Genomic DNA, 24,788 nt, shown 5'->3' on the forward strand with positions numbered 1-24,788 from the left:
TTTTAAAATTCGCCTTCCCATTGAAGTCTGTGGGGTTCGCGACGTTCGCGAACCGTTCGCATTTTTGACGCAAGTTCGCGAATATGTTTGCGAACTTTTTTTCCGACGTTCGCTACATCCCTATATAAGACTGGGGCTGATTAGTAAATAATTATTGGTACATGGCAGCTCAGCATGATAAGTATCATAATTTAATCATCAGCCCTGTAGCATCAGCTTATATGACAGGCAAACCTCATGTTTTGCTTGATGATTCGTGACAGCTGTTCACTGAGTATGTGCATGTCGCAGACACTCGTAACAAAATTGAAGAGGGGAAACTCCTGCGACAACTTTGAAGGCCTGAATCATTACTACTATAGAGATGCTGAATGTTTAGACTGGTTCAATAATTTCAGCATATAAAATTTTTAGCTATATTCATTTATAGGGTTTAGTGTTTAGCAACTTTTTAGCTGGTCTTCATCGTTTATACTGTGTGTGTTTTATGAATTCATGGAGTCTTATTTATCAAAATTCAAAATTTTCAGCGCAAACTAGAATCCACAATTTGACCTTGTTTATTATTAAAAAAGCGCAATTTAATAATTTTTATCGGATCAGGTAAAACTCTATAAAATAAAGTGAAAATCTGAATTGTATGATTTTTTCAGATTTTCCTGAATCACTCAATTTTTTAGGCTTTTTCCAGAAATTGCAGTTTTTTGCCCAAAAAGTCTGAAATAGTCATATTTTCATGCTAATTCTAGCACAGACCACAGAAATTTCCACATAGGATAGGGACCTCTCCCATTGACTTATATACAACTTCTGTAGGTCTGAGATTGCAGATTTTTGGATTCTGACTTTTCCATCCTTGGTGGTATATCAAATCTCGAAAAAACTACTAATAATCTGGATTTTTAGTAAAAAAAACTTAAATGTTTTGAGTTTTTGGCATTCGGAGTTTAATAAACAACCCCCTTATGTTTCTGTTCAGCTCTTTATAGTCTGTAACTGTAAATACTATATGGTTGTTAGCGTCACAATTTAAAACAGACACTGCTGTGAGGCTTCTGTTTTATTTATATTATATTTTTAATTTATATTCAGGACCTCTCCTGGTCATATTCTGTTTTCACATTCTGCTGCCTGGCTGTTAGGGGAATGAAGTCTTAGCAACCATACAACAGCTCAGATTGCAGAACAGCAAAAAAACACAAAATGAAGACTAATTGCAGAATATTGCTGTCTACATAATGTAAAGACCCTTTAGGGCAGTTGCCCACAGGAAATTTACAATACCAAAGGCGACAAATCTCCTGAAGATGTTTCCTGAGATTAAGCCGGATCACCGCATGTAATGTGTTTAACATGAGGCAATGAAAAGTTTAGTGAATGGAAAGGTATTTTTAGGATTAGGAGATGTGGTGCTTGGGGGCAGCACAGATTTTACTCAATAAATTTCATTGTGTGCCATTTACCTAAATGTGAACTGTGAAGTAATATGAACTGGCAAATGGAATATTAGGGTGGGCAGTTACTGTTTATGAGCTGGATTTACATAGACTGGAAGACACCATACACCTTTTCCAAATGAGTGAATGGCCAATAGGCTAGCATTTCTGAGGCAGAGAGTAGGTGGCTTAACCTCACAGACATCAGATATTACTGTACTTGTGGTTAAGGTTTTGCCAACCTTCATGTCAGGTAGTCCCCAGAAGGATTTTTACCATTTAAGTACTGGGCCTGTATTACAGTTGGGTTTGGGAGCATATCCCATTTTAGTAATTGGCCATGTAGTGTCAGGGTTGCCTAGTCTTTGAAGAGGAAGCCACCACATGTTCTGTCTCTTTTGGTCCCCACTTGCTGAAGGAGGAGGTGTGCTGAAGGGCCTGGGTGGAGGTAGGCCTCAGCAGGTGACGTATATGCTAGGAAAGATTTGTAACAGCTCACTCTAGGAGTGAGAGGCAGGGTTGGGCTACTTAGTAAAGCAGTCATGCCATGCAGAATCACCTACCAAAGAGATTCTTGGAGTAATACAACATTCTATGAAGCACTGCTTCACCTAGTGCTGGGGACTAGTTCACTGGTCTGTGAGTACTACCCTCTAGTTCCTTCTCAGCAATGTGCGAAAAAATAAATATTTTCTGCATGTGTAGGTCAGAATAAATGCGAAATGTTTGTGTTTTCAGGCAGAATTCTTTGTGCGCACCACAATTTGTTGTGTGTGCTGGCCTCAAAACTTGTATGCACATGCACAAGTGCACAGCTTAGAGGGAACATTGCCTCTGGGGTGTTGCTAATTGAATACCAACTAGCGGTAGAAAGTGTCTGTGTCTGAAGCATTTTCTGAAATGAGTTATAATTTGTAACTAATGATTGACGAATCTGATACTTTCTGCTTTCCCGAAAAAATTGAGAAGAGGCAAAAAATTCTCCAAACGCTTTGAAGTGCAACTTTTTTTTTTTACTGTGCATTTTTTTTGTGGCAAAACATGGCAAATATTTAGCTCATCCCTATTTTTAACATCTATCAACACCCTTTAAGAGACTACTACTTATTGCTAGCAGACAAATGATGTCTGCTAGCAATAAGGATAAAATGCCTTCTTGATCCAAAACTGGCACTCAGATAAATCCTGAATTAAAATGTAGATAATAATCATAAACACATTCTAGAAAGACTGCAAAGGCAAACATTATAACTCAATGACTGAATCACTCATAACAACCTATTGATGACCATTATGTAGAATTCTATTGAAAATCTATTGATCTTGAGGTGTTAAATTGATTAGATGCTGTAAAGTAACCTGAATTTCAAGATATACAGAAAAGGGTTATAAAGTGTTACATAAACCTGTGAGCCCTGGTCATATACAGGCATATATGTAATAATAATAGTGCAGCTGGAACAAGTCCTTGAAACATATTTCTTATTGAATGTTCACTGGCAATTTATACATCTCCCTAAGTATTATGTGCATTTAACTTAATTCCAGGCTTATAACCTATTATTTAAATAGTTAGGGCCAATATAAGAAGCATACATTGACTAATAAGTTGCTAAGGAGTTAACTATGGGATTCATTTGTGATTCCAAAATGCTGTGCAAAGGGCAAAAATGGATGTGAAATTGCAACCATCCAAATGCTCCTCTGTACTAACATGCTGGTTGCGGCTGCTTTGTTGTTTGGGGACCTCCCTTGAGAAAGTATTACTTCCAGGCTTTCCTTAGTATGTTTCACCTTATGAATGGCACACACATGCACTTTGCACTTCATAAGTACATGAGCTGTGATGTGTGTACTAATTAAAATGTCAGTTGTTAGTTGTAGCATTTATTGGCTACATTAAAAATGTGTTGGGCTTTGGATAAAGAGAAACCACTGTGCCAGTGCTAGACAATATATTGGTGTCAGATTGTTTGTGAGCCATCACACCTTAAAGGAAAACTATACCCCCAAAATGAATACTTAAGCAACACATAGTTTATATCAAATTGAATGACATATTAAAGAATCTTACCAAACTGGAATATATATTTACATAAATATTGCCCTTTTACACCTCTTGCCTTGAACCACCATTTCGTGACTCTATCTGTGCTGCCTCAGAGATCACCTGACCAGAAATACTACAACTCTAACTGTAACAGGAAGAAGTGAGGAAGCAAAAGGCAGAACTCTGTCTGTTAATTGGCTCATGTGACCTTACATGTGGTTTGTATGTGTACACAGTGAATCTTACGATCTTAGGGGGCGGCCCTTATTTTTTAAAATGGCAATTTTCTATTTATGATTACCCAAAGGCACATACTACTAAAAAAGTATATTATTATGATAATGGTTCATTTACATGAAGCAGGGTTTTACACATGAGCTTTTTTACTCAGTATCTTTTAATAGAGACCTACATTGTTTGGGGGGTATAGTTTTCCTTTAAGATGTACAGTAACTGATCAAACCTTTATAGATCTGCAGACTAATAAGGAAGGCTTGTGGAAGAGTTTTCATCAGACTGTTTACTTACAGCATGTATTTTATTACAACTGACAACTGACAACTCTATATTAAGGCCAATTGATGGTGTTTTAGCTACATATTTCATGTAGCTAAATAGGTGCTATATTGTACCAGCATGATTACTATAAACAACTATGCAGATCTCTGCTTTCCATTTCTAATTTGTATTAGACTTATTAGACAGTGCAAGAACACTAAGGTGTACAAGAGGGTGCCCCTTAGTACTCACCTACTGAGCACTTCTGGCACTCGTACCTTTGTGCCTCAGAATGACGATCAAGCTAGGGGTGGGTAGGATTGGGGGATGCCTATGCAGAATTTAATTGATACAGGCCTCACTTGACTTATACAATGGTTATCAGGGCCTTCTAGTCTCTGCCTTTGATTGATGGCTGCCTATGCAATATGAATAAATTCTCTTCTGCACACTCACCTGTAACTGAAAATCTACTTTTACCGTAGCCTTTGGATATGTAAATATATATATATATATATATATATATATATATATATATATATATATATATACATATATATATATATATATTCACAGCATACTTAGTCTCTGTTTTTGATTGATGGCTGTCTATGCAATAAGAACAAATTCTCTTCTGCACATTCACATGTAGCTAAAAATTTGGATGTACTGTATATATTCACAGCATACTGACCAAAGTGCAATTTCCTAAATTATTCAAGCAAATGACTGATGCATAGTTAAAATGTTTTCTGTCTGCACTTGTTTTTTTAATGCAGGTAATTTTCTGTGTTTGTAAAGGATTATGAGAGTTAAAAAGTGAGTGTACTTTTGTCAACATTTTCTAAAGAAATAATAAACTGAAATGGCACTTATAATAAAATCCTACTTCATGTTTTCTGTAATTATTCCTTGATTGTTGCTGAAGTTTATTTTTAATTCTGAAGCCTACAAATGTTCTCAAATATCCTGCATGTATTTCATCATAAACTTTATCTGTTACTCCTCCTTAGCCATGTAGATTGGGGTCCTATAAATTGAAATTGTCTGGTAATATTTCTGCAAGACATGATACCAAAACTGAAAACTGACATTTATTCATTTTATTCACTTATTATGTATTTTATTATTGTTATGTTTCTGGTCTATTTTAGTCCCCGTTGCTTTGAGCATTTTTTACTTGGGGAGAACTGGGGAACCCCTCTGCTCAGATATGTAATCAAGAATCAGAACAGGTGCTGTTTTTCATTTGATTGGATAATTAGCCTGTGGAAGTTAATTAAACCTATTCACCAATAAGAAGAAACAGACTATAAATAAACCACAGTTTAATTTGCATAGAGCTCCTATTAAATCCTCTTAACTCACATTTTAAAGTGTTCAGCACCAAATGACTGTACAGCATCTATACTGTATCTTGGTCGGAATGGACAGTAATCAATCATGTGCTATAGATTTCTCATTTTCAGGAGCTCCATAAATGTAGCTATTTTTTTCACATTACATTGCTACAGAACCTATTCATTAAAGTCATAAATTCCAAAATCTTATTGCCTTATTGCAATACTTGCATAAAAGCATATATTGGAAAAAATAATTTATTCCCCTGAGTTTTTTTTTTACTGTGATCATATTTTTCTAACTTCACTTTACATCTAATCTGAATATTGCTGATCACACAAAAAATAAATTTCTGGAACAATAAAAGTACTAAGATTGCGATAGCTGAAAACATGCTCCATATTATCCTCTTATGTGATGTTATGCTTTGCATTTATGCTATAATTTATTTGATCTTGGTAACAGTGACACACATTTTATTTTATAGTAAATCATGTTATTTCAATTGATGTAATCACTTTGACTGCCCCTGAACATGGGGCTTAATGAAAACAGCGAGAGCAAATGATTCTAACCCAAAGTGCAGAATACAGATTGAAGATAATGAGAATTAACCTTAGCATCTTATAAAAATCAATGACCGCAACTGTTTTAATGGATAGAGAATCATCCATGGTATTACTGAAACTAACACTCTTATGAAAGTAGAATGCAACAAGCCTATCATTTTTTTGTAGATCCCAGCAGGAAATTGTTTATCATCTGACTGTGTGATGCTCTAGGCTAAATGTTCTTTTAACTATTTACATAATATATTCCAGTAGCGTGTATTTGCATAAAAATGCAGAAATATTGAATTCTTTTTTCATTTTGGCAAATACAGCATGTTAAAAATTCCTGTAGGAAGCTGAAGTATGCTGTGCCAACTGTGCAGTTCAGATCTTTTTAGAGCCATTTTATAGTATTTGGAATACTGGATCTAAGAATTTTTTCATTTAAAAATAGAGCTCCTCATATGATTTCTATATATATATATATATATATATATATATATATATATATATATATATATATATATATATATATATATATATATATATATATATATATAAATCCAGTTGATTCTGAATCTACCACGTCAAGGTAAACCCCATATGGCGGTCCCTAACTTGTTAACCTACCAGTCATAGTATTGAGGATCCTGTGTCTCTCTGCATAATAGCATTAGTATAGTAAAAAGTAAAAGTCTGCTGAACCTTGGTTTCTGTCTGAGGGCTAAATCCTCCCCCGCTGCTGAATTGCAGCTTTTAAGAGAGAGTGATTGCCCAAACCAACGCCTATTTTTTAAAAAAATGTATAAATATGGTGCAGTTAAAAGCATAGGGCCACTATTAATTAATAGGGGTGGGTATGGGGGGTGCTACAAGCCACAAGAAGCTTAGCCAAAGCTCCAGGCTGTAAAAGCAAATACAAAAGGGGGGTTGTGGGAGCACCCGCATTGCTAAGTAAAAATATATATAAGTATAAGGGAAGTGCTACTGGCATATCCAAATGGGTCAGTGCACATTCCCTGGGCCCCTGCTTTTAACTGCACCATATTTATACATTTTTTTCAAAAATTTGGTTTGGGCAATCACTCTCTTAAAAGCTGCAATTCAGCAGCGGGGGAGGATTTAGCCCTCCAGAAACCAAGGTTCAGCAGACTTTTACTTTTTACTTTACTAATGCTATTATGCAGAGAGACACAGGATCCTCAATACTATGACTGGTAGGTAAACAAGTTAGGGACCGCCATATGGGGTTTACCTTGACGTGGTATGGTGGCTTTTCAACTTTATGATCATAACTTTGCAACTAAAAACCCCTGTCTTTGTTAACACATGCATTTGCATAACTACTGAATTACTTAGACAGGGGCCCAGGGAATGTGCACTGACCCATTTGGATATGCCAGTAGCACTTCCCTTATACTTCTATATATTTTTACTTAGCAATGCGGGTGCTCCCACAACCCCCCCTTGTGTATTTGATCTCACATGCTGTCCCTTACTGTACACATGTTTACGATTTATATTTTATGTTAAAAAATATGGTTAGTTTGATCTTTTAAGTAACTCATTGTGCTGATAATCTACAGTATAAGTCCACTTCAAATGGTAATATAGTAATAGTACTGTATGGGGCAAATTTATAAGTCCCTTGTTTTATAAAATACCAGATGTGAATCTTGCAACAGTAGTAAAAGACATTATATAAATCCAGGGGCTCATTTATTAAACCTTTATTTTTTTGGTCAAAGTTTTTAGGGAGGAAACTCAAATTTTTCAAGGAAAAATAAAAACTCAAATTTTTAGAAATGTATCATACCCCAAAGCTGTTAAAAATCCAAATTCAAAAATACACAATCTCAAACCTGTTAAGGTCATGTAGAAGTCAATGGCAGATGTCCCGCAAGTTGTTTCTTGACATAAAACTAAATGAATTTGATTTTTTGTAAATCAGCCCCCTAGTGTCTCCATATTGCACTTATATATCTTGACTGGTTTTGGCATCCAGTGGCTCATGAAGAACTTTAATGCACCTGTCCTTTATGACTTTATGAACATTTTGTGAGTGAAATAGAGAGCAGGAGTTATAACCCCCATAAATATATACATATATCATAAAAAACTGATGTGATTAATTATAGGTGCAGACCCATAATTCAGACCCACAAATCAATAACAGAACATTGTAGAGTTCATAAGAGACACTTTAAAGAGTAAGAATATAAATATTTTAATAATATTATAAAAACATGAAAAATAATATGAATATGTGAAAAAATTGCAAACTAACCACATATAATGTCTTCATAAGGACAAAGACAGTAAATTTTACCAAATGAAGGACAAACTTACATATGATCTATAGCTTTGTTACCAACCTTTTCTAAGATAAAAAGATATGATTCTTTTTTTCCCCTACCCTTATACTAGAGTGCTGTGCTATTGTTATTTTAAGTGTTAACATTTTAGGCATAACAGTACGTATGAAACAGTTCAGCTGTCTGAAGAGGCTAATGCTTTATATTACTTGAGAGGTGCAGTGTATTCATTCTCTGTATAGTATATTGTTATTGCATTAGTATTAAAGAGAACTTGTTTTCTGCTGTGTATTGAATTTAGAGAATATACACACCTTTGTTTGACATATATAAAGAAAAGAGATCATACATTCAAAATTAAACAAATACAGTGTACAAGTCTTTTTTCTCTGTCAGTCTCAGAAGCTGCAGTTTCATCTATCAGCGGAAGTTACCAATACTGAGATAAGGAGTCCCTTTACCATCTATATTTGTTCACCTCTCTTTTTCTCCCTCTCCTTCTCCCTCCACATTATTTCTCCAGCTCTCTCCCCCTTCTATCACACCCCGTTCACCCTCCTCCTCCTATAATATTCAGCATGCTGTTCTTTTTTAAATAATTAGCGCTTTTGCATTTAAGGAGATGCAGATTGGCGTCTGTATACAAATTACTTTTCTGTCAGTTACTTAAAGAGAGATCATGGATTGGGGTGGGTGAGATGGATGGATGGGAATTAATTTTTATTTTAGTCATGGGAGGGGTGACTCTTGTAGAAAGCAGCTGAGTGTATAAATGGAAAAGTGTTATTAAAACTACACATCAAGACTATGGCGGCCTGCATGCATTGGAATGCTTGAACAGGAGGCAAATTAGTAGTATATGAGCATAATACATCGCAACTGCACAAGCGCAACTGCAAAAAGTACAAAATGACTACTACCACATATAAAAACAAATGTAAAGATACAGATAATATGACCACATATAATAAGAGTTCTCTATAAACTAAGACAACCAAATGATAACTAAGATGACAAACACTCCAGAATGAGCTGGAAATACAACTGTGCTGCAACTGTAGCGGTCATGCATATATGGATGTAGTAATTGTGTGGGGGTCTGATGCAAATTTGGGGGCATATTTATGAATCTTCTCCTGTCCAGGTTTTGGCAGGTGATGTGCAAGTAAAACCCTAAATCGATTATTTTGGCTTGCTGGGATTTTAAAATAATGTGTACATTTTTTCACAGCTAGTAGGTTATTGACAATAATAGAAAGCTAGTGATAAACCATGTCAAGTATCCATTTTAAATTTTACGTAATGGTACAGGACTTGATACATATACATCATTACAATAACTGTCACATAAACATATTAACTTTAAATTAACCTTTAGTATGATGTAGAAGATAATGATATTCTTAGACAATTTGCAATCAGTTTAAATTTTTTTAGAGGTGAGTAATAAAAAGTAGCAATAACAATAGATTTGTAGCCTTGCATAGCATTTGTTTTTAGATGGTTCAGTGACCACCCATTTCAAAGCTGGAAAGAGTCAGAAGAAAAAGGCAAATCATTTTAAAAAACTATAAAATTTAAATAATTAATGCAAATTGAAAAGTTGTTATATACTAAAAGTTAACTTAAAAGTGAACAACCCCTTTAATAAAGTTGTCTCCATCTGAACATTAGGCATAAAATGTTGAAAAAAAACTGTTGAAGGAACGGACTGAAATTATCCAATGCCATTATTGATTAGTGGTCTGTGTGTGGCAAAACTGCACTCTGACTGAAAAACTAATGGAAATCAATCTGTGTCACTAGCTTAAGTAGTAAAAACGCTCTGTGGACAAAAAACTTTGGAATCAGCAAGCAACTTGATGATCAAATTACTTGATATTGATATGTAATAAAGAGTTCTAAATAGAATAAAATAAGAGAGATGCATCAATTCACATTAGAACTAGAGATTCCAAAAGTAGACACTATTAAACTAAAACATTTGAGGGATGAATGCACTTTAAAATAGAAATAGATGATACATACGTAAAAACTATTAATAGCTGGTCTTCCAGATTATCTCTTCTCTGCTCCCTTCATAAATCACCTGCATTCCTTTGCTCCTGTCTATAAATTTGCTTTCTTTTTCCAATGCACACCATCCTGGTCCTTATACACAGCGCTGGACAAACTATTGTCCATAAGGTTCACCACAAGAGACTCATAAAACCATTTTTCCTGTTTGCCCCATGGCTCTGGAATGCTCTAACATCTTTCACCAAAAAGTTTCCAGACTAAACCATTTTCAGACCTACTTAGATTTACTCTTAGAGGAAGCATTTCAATAGTCTTCATTTGCTAAAACACACCTTGACCTGTAACCTTTTAAGGGCAGAGATTTCATTCCACTGTGTACTTAAACTCTTAGCAGTGTATTTATCCTCTCTCTATAACTTACTTGCCGTGTTTACAAATGATACAGATACCAAGCGTGTTCTACAAATATAGATGTAGTTGGATAATAGTTGGATAATAATGAGGATATTATTGCATTACAATGTTTTTATTAAATTATAGTTTTTCTAATTTTTTTTATCTTTCTTTTCTTTTTTTTGCAGAAGTCAAAGGTCTTCAATGTGGCAGAACAATCTTCATTGCATTGTAGTGAAAGTAGTAATAAGATACCTCACTTCCAGGGACAGCCAAGTAGAAGAAGGGTGGGAAGAAAACTAGGAAGTCAGTTTTGAGGCAACAGAGCAGAAACACATGTAAACTTATGCAAACAAGAAGTTTGTGTCTTTGATTCAAGTATATTACAAGTGCAACAAATTGTTCCAGGTGACAAAAGTTAAAAGTGGAATGTAAAGAACAATTTTCCTGTTCCAATTACCCCCCTGTCATCCTCCCCTTACAACCTTTCCCTGTCTAGACTCTTGCCTTCCTGCTTCTGCATTATTTATATCACTTTACTTTTCTACCGTCTCTAGTCACACATATTTCCTTTGCTTTGTGTACATACTCCTCTATCCCCACAGTTACTGGACCATCATCCCATTTTATTCAGTTTAGGTAAAAAAACCTGCTAATTTGCACACTTTTCATGGATTTATTTCCCCAGTAAATCATTCAAATCCAAATCTTCCCTTTTTCTTTGACTTCCACCTTCTTCATTCTCCCCTTTCTTTCACCTCCCATGTGGTCCCTCCTCTGTCTCTCTTCCCTCCTTTCCCTTCCCCTCTTTTCCTTTTCCCTCCAATTCCAAGGGGCCCCTGGCCAGTGGGTTCGATATTCTCGGCCTACTTCAGCTAATGGCAATGGAGGTTGGGGGGAAGACCTTAATTTTCGGCTGCGGACAAACGCCAGCCGTGGCCTGCTTCTTTACCAAGATGATGAAGGGGACTGTGATTTCCTTGAGTTAGTTTTAGATGGAGGACGCCCACGCCTAAGGTTTTCCATCTCTTGTTCTGAGCCTGCAGTTGTCCGGTTACCTCGAGTAGTATCAGATGGCCTTTGGCATGCAATAGTCATTGGTGGAAATGGCCGTGAAGGCTGGCTGTCTATAGACGGAGAGAGGGGAGTAGCTGAAGTACGGTCTAAGCGGAAAGAAATGCTACTACGCAGTGACCTTTTTGTTGGAGGTCTGCCCTCTGACCTTCGTTTATCAGCACTGACTCTTGGAGGAGCCAAATATGAGCCACCTTTCCTTGGTGAACTTGAAAGTTTGAAATTGGGAGGTAGGCCTGGACAGTTACTGGCTAGTCATGGGGTGGGGGGAACAGAAGAAGAGGCTGAGAGGGTGGAAGAACGGGAGAGGTTACATTCATGCCAAGGAGCCAATCCTTGCCTTAATGGAGGAAGATGCAAAGATGAAGAGGAAGGAGAAGTGAGATGTGACTGTCGGGACACTGGGTATCATGGAGAGAACTGTTCTGAAGGTGGGTGATGGGCCTTTTTTGCAGTTTTCCACAATAACTTCCAAAAGTTTTATCTTCTGCTGATACTATCTTTATGTAACTTTGTATTAACATTTTTTGTTTCAGTTCACATAGAGTTGTGTGTTTTTTATTTAATCTCACAACAGTATTGTTGACTAACTCTCCATTTGTTTTCTTTTACTTTATCTCTATAACTTGTTTTGTTCTTTGCCTCACTTGTCATTTCCCATGAATTGTAAATTGATCATTGACCCTAAGGGGCAGATTTATCAAGGGTTGAATCCTGAGTAAATGGGAGTTTGTAAAAACTCCCATAAACTCCCATTAACTCGAAATTTTAATTTATTTTAAAAAGAAATCAAATTATTCAAATTCGGGTGAATGGGATCAACCCGCAAACTCGATTTGAGTTTTTTCACCAAAAAAAAACGATTTTCAGGATGTCTCAAAACAACTCCAAATTGATTCAAGGACGTCCTCCATAGGCTAAAACAGCAATTTGGTTTAAAGTGGCGAATAGTAAAATTTGAATTCTTAAAGGGCCAGTACATGATACATTTTAAAATTCAAATTTATTTCTTTTTTTAAAAAAAAACTCGAATAGAATTTTAACTATTCCCTAGTCTAATTACACTAAAATAAACTCAAAAATTTGAATCTTTAAATTCAAATTTGAAATTTGAATTTTCTCTTCGACCCTTAATAAATCTGCCACTAAATTTCTCATGCAGTAATTTCCACCTCTCAGATAACTTATAGGCTTGTTACTTAGTAGTCAGTCAAAGGGGCATCTGCCATTGACTTCTACATAATAAAATAAAATTATTAATTTTCTCAGCTCAGACCTGAAAACTCTAATCTAATGAGTTTCAAATTAGATAAACTTCAAATGAATCAAATGAAAAAACTCCATTTGAGTTTTTTTCTCCAAAAAACTTGAATGTCAGGAAGGTTGAAAACATCACCAAAATGATCTCTGGACCTCTCCCATTGACGTTTACAGAAATTCAGCAGGTTTAAGGCGGCAAATAGTCGAATTTGAGTTCTTAAAGGGCCAGAGTATGATAAATCCCTAAATTCAAATTCAAACCAAATCGAGTTTGGATAATTAACCATTCGAATTTGAGGGTTTTGAAAAAAAAATGTGAAAATTCGAATTTGACCCTTAATAAATCTGACCTTAAATGTGTTTTTTTATGTGCAGCACAAGAAAAGGCAATTTGAGTTTTTTTTAAGTCTCCCAGTTGTACAATCCATTTGCCTAGAGTAAACGGCCTTTTCACCATGTGTTTTAGCAGCAGGTGAATTCATACCACTGTACTCTATGTAGCAGTTGATGGTATTATTTGCAGGGAGCATAGAAGAATAAGTTTGCCACCCTGCATCTCACAGCAGAGGAACAGCAGGCAAAATCTTTTACCAAGGAGGAATAATAATAATTTTTTGAGAGTGGAGGTGTGAAGGACAGAGGGTGACTTGTATTGCTTCTTCTTGCTTTGCATTGTAATTAGGGATGTAGCGAACCGCCGATAATGTGTTCGCGAACGCCGTTCGCGAACACCGGCAAAAAATGCGAACAGTTCGCGAACAGTTCGCGAACTTCGAACATCCGAAAATCGTTCGATTCGAACGATCGAAGGATTTTAATCGTTCGATCGAACGATTTTCGTTCGAATCGAACGAAAATCGTTCGATTTTAGCGATCGAATGGTCGAATGGTCGAACGATTTTGACGCGAACGCCTATTGGCGAACGTCGCGCGACGTTCGCGAACTTGCGGCGGACGCGAACAGCCGATGTTCGCGCGAACAAGTTCGCCGCAGAACAGTCCGCGACATCCCTAATTGTAATAAAGCACATTTAGAGATAGAGAGACCATAGATAGATACCAACTTACTCGGCAGGAATGCTCACTTCTTGCAATAAAAGCAAATTCAGCAAAAATTGTTGGGAAAAAAATGATAGTTGTAAAAAAGTTATTTTAGTGCATCCTCAATTCAACACAATACACACAAGCTGTTGGTATATTTTTAAATCAACAATCCTTGCTATATTAAAGTGTTGTTCACCTTTAAGTTAACTCTTAGTATGTTATAGAATGGGTAATTCTAAGAAACTTTTCAATGGCCTTCGTTTTCTATGTTTTTTTTATAGTTTTTAATTATTTGCCTTATATCTTCCGACAATTTCCAGCTTTCAAATGTGGGTCACTGACCCCAGCTAAAAAACCAATGCTCTGTGTTATTGCTATTTTTTATTACTCATTCAATTCAAACCAATTCATAATCCATGTAAATTAATGGATGGTTGCTGTGGTAATTTGGACACTAGCAACCAGATTGCTGAAATTGCAAACTGGAGAGCTGCTGAATAAAAAGCTAAATAACTCAAAAACCACAAATAATACTAAATGAAAACTAATTGCAAATTGTCTCAGAATGTCATTCTCTACATCATTCAAACAGTTAATTTAAAGGTGAACAACCCCTTTAATAATTTTATAAGTATGGGATCTGTTATCCAAAATACTTTGGACCTAGAGTAGCTACTATTTTATAATAGTAGGTAAAAGAGGAATAATTATTTGCTTAAAATTAGCGATGCACCAAATCCACTATTTTAGGATTCTGCAGAATCCCAAATCTTTTGTGAAAGATTCAGCTGAATACTGAACCAAATCCGAACCCCAATTTGCATTTTTAAATTATGGGGAAAAGGGTGCACAGTGTGTGGTTAAACATTTTTTGAATTCCTTGTTTGTGTCACGTGATTTTTTGGATTCGGATTTGGATCAGACAAGCACTATTCTGCCGCATCTGAATCCTGCTGAAAAAGGCAGAATCTTGGACGAATCCCAAACAAAATCCTAGATGCACTCAAAGGGAGATGGCTTTCCCATAATAAGAAGCTTTTCCAGATATCAGGTTTTTGGATAAGAGATGCCATAACTGTACTATCTCTGTGTTTGAGGTAATTAATTTATACTATTACCATTTATTCATTTTCTTTTTATGTCTTTTTCTTATTTTCTTTTTTTATATATTCCTTTATTTCCTTAATTCATTTTATCTTATTGCAGTGTGTTTTTCTTTTTATCTAGCTCTGCTACACAACCACTGTCATACTATACCATCCCCCTAACTTTAAATATCCCCCTCCCTCTTTCTTGTCCCTTGTGGATGTCACCAGCAGTGACACTGGCTCTCAGCCTGGGGTTTGCTGGTCTATTCATATCCACTAAGGAGGGGCCTACTCCAGGGGCTCAGCTGGCTGAATGAACATTAGCTGCAGGGTTGTGACAGTCCAGGGGCAAGGAGCAATATGAAGGTCACAATGAGACAAATTAAGCAATGGAAAAAGATGGAGATGCCCATATTTGTGAGAGATGTAAAAATATTTTCTGTATGCATAAAGATACAAAGAAATATTCTGAACAGATAAAAGGGAATAGGGGGAGATAAAGTCAAGAAGGTTGTGAATCAATAAGCAGAAGATATGCTTTTCATGTGTCAATACTATCAATATATTTCTTTTTATAAGTTGTTTTGTTTTAAATTTTAGGTAGCACACTTTTCAGGCCCTTTGCCTCATTAAATATTATTTCTTTCTCTCTTCTGCCCCCTTGTGTATATAGAGGATCGTGTGATTGAAGGTGAGTAACTTCTCAATCTTATCATAGCATGGGAAATTCTACAGGCATCTGTTAAAAAGGGGGTTTCAGCATTTAATAGATTGCTTCCCTTAATTCCACTCTCCTATCTCCTTCTTTCATTCCTCCGTACTTCTCCTCTCTATCTTCTTCCCCCTCCTTGTTTTCTTGCTTTGCCTGTCACCTGACTCAGTGGAATATAGTAATGAGCAAGCATTATGCAAATTATGTTAATTAGACTCTAATGGAAGAGCTCATGGCTGAAAATCAAGAGAGACCTAGGGGAAAGAAAGGGAGGTTGGGAGTGAAAGAGACTGTGATCCGTCTTCTATTAGTTGTGAATAAAATAACGCATAATGCATCTCATAAATTCTTATTTAGAAATACAGAGATAAATTCAGTTAAGATTTTTTTAGTACAGAAAATAAGCTAAGAAATAACTGTAGAATGAAAGGAAGGTAAAGTGAAGCATACTCGGGGAGGTATGAATGAGGACAGAAAACAGAAACAAATATTAAGAAGCCACAAAAGCAATCTAATTAATGATTTACAAATAAAATATTTAAAATAGAATAAATATCTACAGCGGTTTAATTGTATGACCCTGTAATTAAACTTTGCTCTGTTCCTTCCTTGCTCCATACTTTGGTTTTTGATCACTTGAAAAAAAACTCCCACCAGTAGAAGCAGTGCCGGGCCAAGTATAGAAACAGTAGGGAAAGCAAATTGTTCAAGCAGTTTACAGTCAGTTTTTCATTCCATGTTTTTATATAGCAATTTGCTGAGAAATCACAACAAATAGTTCATGTGGCTTTATCCTAAGGCAGCAAAATATGAAGAGAAGAGATGGGAATTAAACATGAAAGGAAGGGAGGCATGTTGGTACAACGTTTTGCAATACTAGGATGTTTTACATCCCATTTTATCTTTGAAAATGTATGTTTTAAATATTTTTAATGGCGTGTCAGTGCAGACAGGCTTTATACAGCAACATTTTAGCAAAAATATATAACACACTTTTCCCATATGCAATTTTTATTGCTTTTTAAATACCTTAATGTGTCAAAACTGTGCTAACTGCAGCAGCCTAGGAGCTAGACATTTTTATTCATGAAGGGTGAACACATTTTTGATATATATATATATATATATATATATATATATATATATATATATATATATATATATACACAAATACATGAGTACCCTTAAAATGTGCAGGTATTAGTGATGTGCAGGCTGGCCTAAAACCCGTGTGACCCGAGTGTTTGGGCCGGCTCCTGCACAAGTTATGGGTTGAGTTCTTCTCCAGCTCTCCCCGCCGGTGACCTAGCACTGCTGGCTTATGGCTTCCGGTGCCTTAATTTATAGACTAGCACCAGCCCCTTTTGTGACGTCACTGTGGGCCGGGCATGAGTCGAGAATTTCTGGACCCGCACACCATTAACAGGTATCCAGACTGGGCCTTTGTTAAACCTGGGAGAAGGATAAAGAACAACACCAAAACTATTGGTGAAGGTGGAAAGCAAAAGAGATGAAAGAACTTGGCCCTACCATATATGTCTGGAAAAACTTAGAAGTATCTTTAGTAAACATTGCATCCCAGTCTGCTTTAACCCTGCAACACACTGAGGAAACAACTGGTTCAACCAAAAGACCAAGCCCCAAAGCACAAGAAGAGTAACATGTGTATGCAGTGCAGTGCAGTGAGGAGTGTTCTGATTTGTTTGTGGGAGTAACCAAACAACTGTTACACAAACGTATGGCGCACTACAGAAAAGCCAGTTTCTCTGGTCAGAACTAAACTGTGTACCTACATCAAAAGGAAAAAGGACGCATATTTGAAAACTGCCAAGTTCACATTATGGACAGGAAAGAGGGGTCAAAGAAACCATATATGTGAAAATGGAAAAAAAAATTTGAATAGAGGCAGGGGTGTGTGACACCTGTTGTATGCCGGGTTATATAACCACAAATATTTTGTACAGGACATTCTGAATTCAGAAAGTCAGTCAGATGCCTAGTGAAACGTCTTCAAGGAAAAAGGAGCAAGTCCAGTTGATTTGACGTTTTACTATAGATACACTGCATGTTGCTGACAAGCCGTGTCGCAAGCCCCATACTATTTTGAGGTTTGGCATGAATGGCCTTCTTCACACCTCTTTCAAACCATCTGTTTTCTCGGTACAAAACATGCACATTGCTGCTTACCGCTTAGTAAGAGACCAACGTAGGAGGACAAACTCCACAGGACAAGACTCAGTCTATCTACATCTAAAAGAAAAGCAACACTCCTTTGAAGACAGCAATGTACATGTTTTTTTATTTTACTTGTTAGTTTGTATAGATATAAGTTAGTTGAGCTTGAAAAAAAAAACATTTCTTCAATCTTTTATATTTGAAGCTGACTCAAGTATACTTAGGAAGGAGAACATTCATTATTGACTACAAATGGTTTGCACCAGTCCCAGGATCAAATTGTACTATTTTCTCATTTTCTAAAAACATATCGAACCCTTTCTTGACACCATCTTGTATCGGTACATTTAGTTTAGTGAAACAATTCCACAACTTAACCCTTCATACACTTAAAGATGAAACCCCCTATCTTCTAATCTCAAGGAATGCCCTTGTGCCATTTGGAAAGATCTACTGGTGAATAAGAAATGTGCCTCTACATTGTCTCCTTTTATATTTATACATAGTTATCATAATTACCATATCCTCCTTAACCTGATTCTCTGCAGTGTGACCAATCCCAACTTGGCCAGCCATTCTTTATAACAGCACTCAGCTGAAATTATACTTCTATTTCACTCATTTTTCATATGTTCACATTTCATTGACTATGTACAAACAAATAATGGTTACTGCATTTCAGGGAATTGGGTACTTCAAGGAACCCCCCTTTTTTGACATAAGCACCTTTAGTTGGGCTTATGTTAAAAGGGTCCATAAACATATCTAACCTGCCAAAAATAAATGTATTATTTTTACATATTCATACGTGATGCCTCAGATTTAGAGGAAATCATGTGTTAAACTCACAGTGACCATTTCCTCCCCCTCCCAAAGTATGATGAGTAATTGAACCCTCCCTCATCTGGTTCCATGTGAAGTGCCACCCACTATGTAAAGCAGAGATAGCAACTTAAAAAGCTCATGCAAAGGGTTGTATTTTTCCCTTTAAATGGCTGCTGATAACGAAAGCATCAATTATGATTCTTTAGTAGGGGGTGCTGTACTACTGGTCACTTAAGCCTCTTTTGCAAGTTTGTCCTTGCATTGAACACCCATATAATATTATTCTTTATTTTTATAGCATTGACATATTTAAACAGCTCTTTACAGTGTTCAAATGTTGAACATTCATATCAGTCCATGCCCAAATGGGGGCTCTAACCAATGAGAATAGTATCCAAAACCTACTCAATAAATTGTGCCAAAGGAGAAAACATATATGTAGGTGTTTTCAAAGGTGCTGCCGTCAGTTTTCCCAATTAATCACAGACCTACCAATCTATCAAATGAGATTGAGGCATTACATATATTGGAAAACCAGGCCCATACTGGTTATTTCTATAATAAGGCTAATTTCATGGACATTGTTGTAAGATACCATAGATTGTTAAATTTTGGGTCTATGGGGCTGTTTTGCAATCAGTATATTTAAAATGCCTAAGGGTACTTTGAATTTCAACATAGATATGCAAAGCAGTGCATTGAGCTAAAGAGCTTCAGTCTGCCAGTCATTTACCCCAAAATTGCAGGCCTGCCAATCGGATCACTGGATCATTCCATTGTGTCAGATAATTACTCAGCAGCACATTCTAACGAAGAATAAAATGTGTATCACCAGTTAGACCAGTTTGATTCCTGATTTTGTAGTATTTGAGAACTACTTAGCAGCGAATTGTGGCAAAGGATTCATGTACCTAGTAGTGTTCAACTTGCCAAACTTCAATCTGCCCATCTGATCAGTGAAATTGCACGTGTCTGTAGTATAGGAGAATAACTCACATACCTATGACTTTTAAAGTATACTAAGCTTGTTTATGCAGTTCATTGGTGAAATCACTTCACCAAGATACACAAGATACACATCTCAATTAATATATTCTGAAATGTAGTATTTATTTTATCAAAAAGCACTCCTATACATTACATAGTTAAATAGTTACATAGTTAGTTACATAGTTAAATTGGGTTGAAAAAAGACAAAGTCCATAGTTAGGCAACTTGTCTGACTATTGAAAACGCATCGCCGCGTGTGCATTAGCGCAGGCAATTTTGCGCTGTAGCCTATGGGGAAAAGACGCTGAGGCAGTTCGGGGAGATAGTCGCGCAAAAGACGTGGCGATAAGTCTCCCCGAATCTCCTCGTCTGGCCTTACCCTTAAAATCCATTCACAGCAAGCCAAAGTAAACAATTATAGAAACACAAATAAGCTCATAAACTCACTTTCTAGTTCATAGACAATGGATGTAAAGTAACGAGGGGGCTAATTTACTAAAGGGCGAAGTGACTAACGCTGGCGTAACTTTGCTAACGAAGGAGATAGACTCTAGCGGTACTTCGCTCCTTAACGCCAGGTGAATTTGCACTCTGGCGAATTCACTAAGATGCGGATTTTACTGAACGTTAACTCTTGCGCTATACTTGCCTTCGCCACCACAGACTAGGCGAAGTGCAATAGAGTAGATAGGAGTTCCTAAAAAAATAGTTGGAAAATGTTCTAAGTCCTAGAAAACGCTAGCGTCTTTTCCTTTTTTCAGGGTGATAGGCTCAAAAGAGTGTAAATTTTTTTTGGGGTAACCGGCTTCCCCCCTATATTTCCTAACATATGGCACATAAACATTTGGCATTTGCTGCAACATTATACGTCCATTGAACTTTAACTTCCCGCTGTATGCAAATTAGGCAACCCTAGCGCAACTTTGCTTCGATTGGCGCAGTAACGGTAGCGCAATTTCACCAGCATTCGGGGCGCCCTGGATTCATCTTTGGATTTTAGTGAATTAGCGTTGTCCTGATGATTCTATGCCAGGCGAAGTGTTGCGCTGTGAGCGTAGCCATCGCTGGTGAATTTTCGGAGGTTAGTGAATTTGCCCTGAGGAAGTGCGGTACTGTGCTGCAATGAATCCATTTATTAGACACTACTTGTTTCAATCAGAGTTGCCCTTTATCAAGTGTACTTTATAAACTTTATATACCATTAGTGATGGGCGAATTTATTCGCCAGGCGCGAATTCGCTAAAACACCCGTGAAAATTCGCCCTAAAAATTCGCCGTCAATAAAAACAGACGCATAAAAAAACAAGACGCCGGCGCCGTTTCGCGAATTTTTCACCGTTTCGCAAATTTTTTGCCGTTTCGCGGGAAATTTGTGAATTTTACGGCGAAGCGAAACTGCGCAAATTCGCCCGTCACTATATACCATACATCATAAAGGGCAACTCTGCTCGAAACATGGAGTATCTATTAAAAGGATACATTGCAGCACAGCATTGCGCTTCCTCGTCTGTTTCCATCCATTGTCTATGTATTGATTGCACTGTGGTACCTGGGATGGGATACAGGAACAGACACTGAGGATAAAAGTACACATTGAGCCATATATTCCAGACTGTTCAAACAAGTGATTTCACTTTCTATAACTAATTGCTCGAGTCCAGAATCTCAAGCAATAATAAATCAGTTCTACAGAGGCCCATTTATTAAAGGTTGAATTTTAGTGGTATTAGAGCTGTATGAAACTGTATTTCTCTAAGATCGCGAATGCCATAAAAGTTATTAATAGAACCAAAGTGCAGAAATAATACGAATATCTCTAAAACCTCTAAAAATTTGAGTTTTTCAGATAATTACAAGTGAAAAAAATCTAAAAACCTCTAAGTAGGGGCAGATTTATCAAAATGTGAGTTTAGAGCTTAATAAATAAAAACTCACCCAAACTGTATTTATCAAACGGTGGGTTCTAACTTCACCCACTGATAAATACAATTCTAAAAATTCCATAGGAATGAATAGAAAATGGTTTTGTTTTTATTTATTTTGATAAATCTGCTCCTTATAAAATCTGAATGGCTAAAAAAAGTCCAAATAGGATCAGAGCAGCTCCCATTGACTTCTACTGTATGGGACCTCGACTGCTTGGAGAAGTTTTGTATTAGAGTTTTTCGTTTTTACACTAAATAAATCTTGGATTTGTAGCAGTTTAGAGAAAAGTAATAACAACTAGAAATACTATAATTTGTTGAGAAAAAATTTGATTATGGAAAAAAAAGGAAATCCAAGGGGCCGATTCATGAAGCTCGAGTGAAGGATTCGAATGAAAAAAATTCGAATTTCGAAGTATTTTTTTGGTACTTCGACCATCGAATTGGTTAAATTCGTTCGAATTCGAACGAAATCGAACGAATCGAACGAAAAATCGTTCGACTATTCGACCATTCGATAGTCGAAGTACTTCCCCTTTAAAAAAAACTTCGACCCTTTACTTCGGCAGGTAAAACCTACCGAAGTCAATGTTAGCCTATGGGGAAGGTCCCCATAGGCTTGCCTGTGATTTTTTGATCGAAGGATTTTCCTTCGATCGTTGGATTAAAATCCTTCGAATCGTTCGATTCGAAGGATTTAATCGTTCGATCGAACGAAAAATCCTTCGATCGATCGATCGCAGGATTAGCGCTAAATCCTTCGACTTCGATATTCGAAGTCGAAGGATTTCAATTCGAGGGTCGAATTTCGAAGTATTTTTAACTTCGAAATTCGACCCTTAATGAATCTGCCCCCAAATGTTAGTAAATAGGCCCCTTAGTGTGCCTACAATGGCTGCTTTGATTATTGCAAAGCACTTCAAATCCCGTGAGAGAAAACCATTACTGAAATCATTTTCCTACCTACATATAGCAGCAAAACCAGATTTAGCAAAATGTGAGATTAGGGATTGCTACATAAAAATTCACCCACATTTTTGAAAACTATTGGGCAGATATTTATATGTTATACGATATAAAAAACCTTAGTAAAATAGCAAGTTAATTTCACATTATCTATTCTTTATACAATCTTATTGGTACTTATAATTGTCCAGGGAATAATCTTGAATATTATCTCTTAAGTAAATTTTCATTTTGCGAATGTCAAATTTATGGGCACATAACTTTGCACATAACAGGGCCAAATTTTACACTATTTCCAGGCATTCCTTGCAAGGGCTTGGGTTTGCACATGTGCAGTAGACATGGGACTTTTCTGTAGACTTTTCTGATTTTACTGTACTAAGCATTCATGTGTATAAGTCAGCTGTAGGTGTGATGGGGCATTTGAGTTGTTTGTTTGGATTTAGACTTGAATGGGGGGGTGCATAACATATTGGTACTCCCCAGTAAATTTAGCTTTCCTCACCATTAAAAACTGATCTCAGAAAATCTAAAATTTTTGAAAAATAAATCCAAATGGCAATGGAGAAAATGTTTACCAATATGTACAAGAGAAGCTAATGTCCAAATAGCTATATCAACATATTGAAAAGCAGCCCTTGGGTGTAAACACTAAGGGGCTGATTCACTAAGCTCGAGTGAAGGATTCGAATGAAAAATACTTCGAATTTCGAAGTATTTTTTGGGTACTTCGACCATCGAATTGGTTAAATTCGTTCGAATTCGAACGAAATCGAACGAATCGAACGAAAAATCGTTCGAATATTCGACCATTCGATAGTCGAAGTACTTCCCCTTTAAAAAAAACTTCGACCCCCTACTTCGGCAGCTAAAAGCTACCGAAGTCAATGTTAGCCTATGGGGAAGGTCCCCATAGGCTTGCCTGTGATTTTTTGATCGAAGGATTTTCCTTCGATCGTTGGATTAAAATCCTTCGAATCGTTCGATTCGAAGGATTTAATCGTTCGATCGAACGAAAAATCCTTCGATCGATCGATCGCAGGATTAGCGCAAAATCCTTCGACTTCGATATTCGAAGTCGAAGGATTTCAATCCGAGGGTCGAATTTCGAAGTATTTTTAACTTCGAAATTCGACCCTTAGTGAATCGGCCCCCAACAGTAAGAATAGTCAAACCAAGATATTTAATACTTCTGTTAAAGAACAAGTAATACATAAACAAATACATACAGTTATTATTTTACTAGTTAGTCTAATTATACCCTCTGACATTTACTTTTAAAGGAGAACTAAACCCCCATGATGATAAGTCCCCACTGGCCCGCCTCCCTGCCTCCCCCCTGCACAGTCTTACCCCTGAATTCTGTCCCCTCTAGAAATAGTGACCGCACATGCAGAGTGAGTGCAGCGGAGCTCAGGGGCGCCATCTTGTTCTCTTGTAATCTTCGTGTCTTCTTCCTTCCCCTCTGCAATTTCTGTCTCTTTCGGTGCATGCACAGTTGTCGCAAATGTAAAGATTGCTCCAACTGCGCATGCACCAATACACCGCTCACTTCACTGAAGAGAAGAAGATGGCGCCCGTGAGCTCTGCTGCACTCACCCTGCATGTGCGATCACTATTTCTAGAGGAGACAGAATTCAGGGGTAAGATTGTGCATGGGGGAGAGAGGGGGGCCAGTGAGGACTTATCACTATGGGGGGGTTAGTTCTCCTTTAAAGGGGAAGAATATGGATTGAAATTATATATTTCTAATACAGAACGTGTACCAGTCTAGAAGTTCACAGTCCTATAGCAATAAAGATCCATGACTTTAAACTTGTCAACAGCAACTCCCCATCTTCTATCTGCCTGTGGTACTCCACATGCTCAGTGTGTTTTGGTCTGTTGTTGAGAAGCTAAGGTTAGGGGTTGTTGGACATGCATTGGTTTTAATGCTGCAATGTGAAAAAACTGCTCATATCCCTTCCTAACCCTGGCCATCCCTAATTTAACATTACAGTCAACAGCATATCCCTACATCCAGTTTCCTAAGAAAGGTTTTACTTAAAGGGATACTGTCATGGGAAAGAATTTTTTTTTCAAAATGAATCAGTTAATAGTGCTGCTCCAGCAGAATTCTGCCCTGA

At 36.8% G+C, this 24,788-nt stretch overlaps 1 protein-coding gene across 13 annotated transcripts in view; it reads left to right on the forward strand.

Annotated features, from left to right (window-relative positions):
* LOC108713967 (neurexin-2-beta) overlaps positions 1-24,788 on the forward strand; it is a 404,763-nt gene that overhangs the window by 134,501 nt on the left and 245,474 nt on the right. For all 13 annotated transcript variants that reach the window (XM_041590057.1, XM_018257736.2, XM_041590065.1 and 10 more), the window contains 2 exons: positions 10,792-12,108; positions 15,743-15,760. In XM_041590057.1, the coding sequence (XP_041445991.1) occupies positions 11,367-12,108; positions 15,743-15,760 (760 nt within the window). In that variant the 5' untranslated portion in view covers positions 10,792-11,366. The remainder of the gene's footprint in view (positions 1-10,791; positions 12,109-15,742; positions 15,761-24,788) is intronic.

Source organism: Xenopus laevis, chromosome 4L (assembly GCF_017654675.1).
Source record: "Xenopus laevis strain J_2021 chromosome 4L, Xenopus_laevis_v10.1, whole genome shotgun sequence".
NCBI lineage: Eukaryota > Metazoa > Chordata > Amphibia > Anura > Pipidae > Xenopus > Xenopus laevis.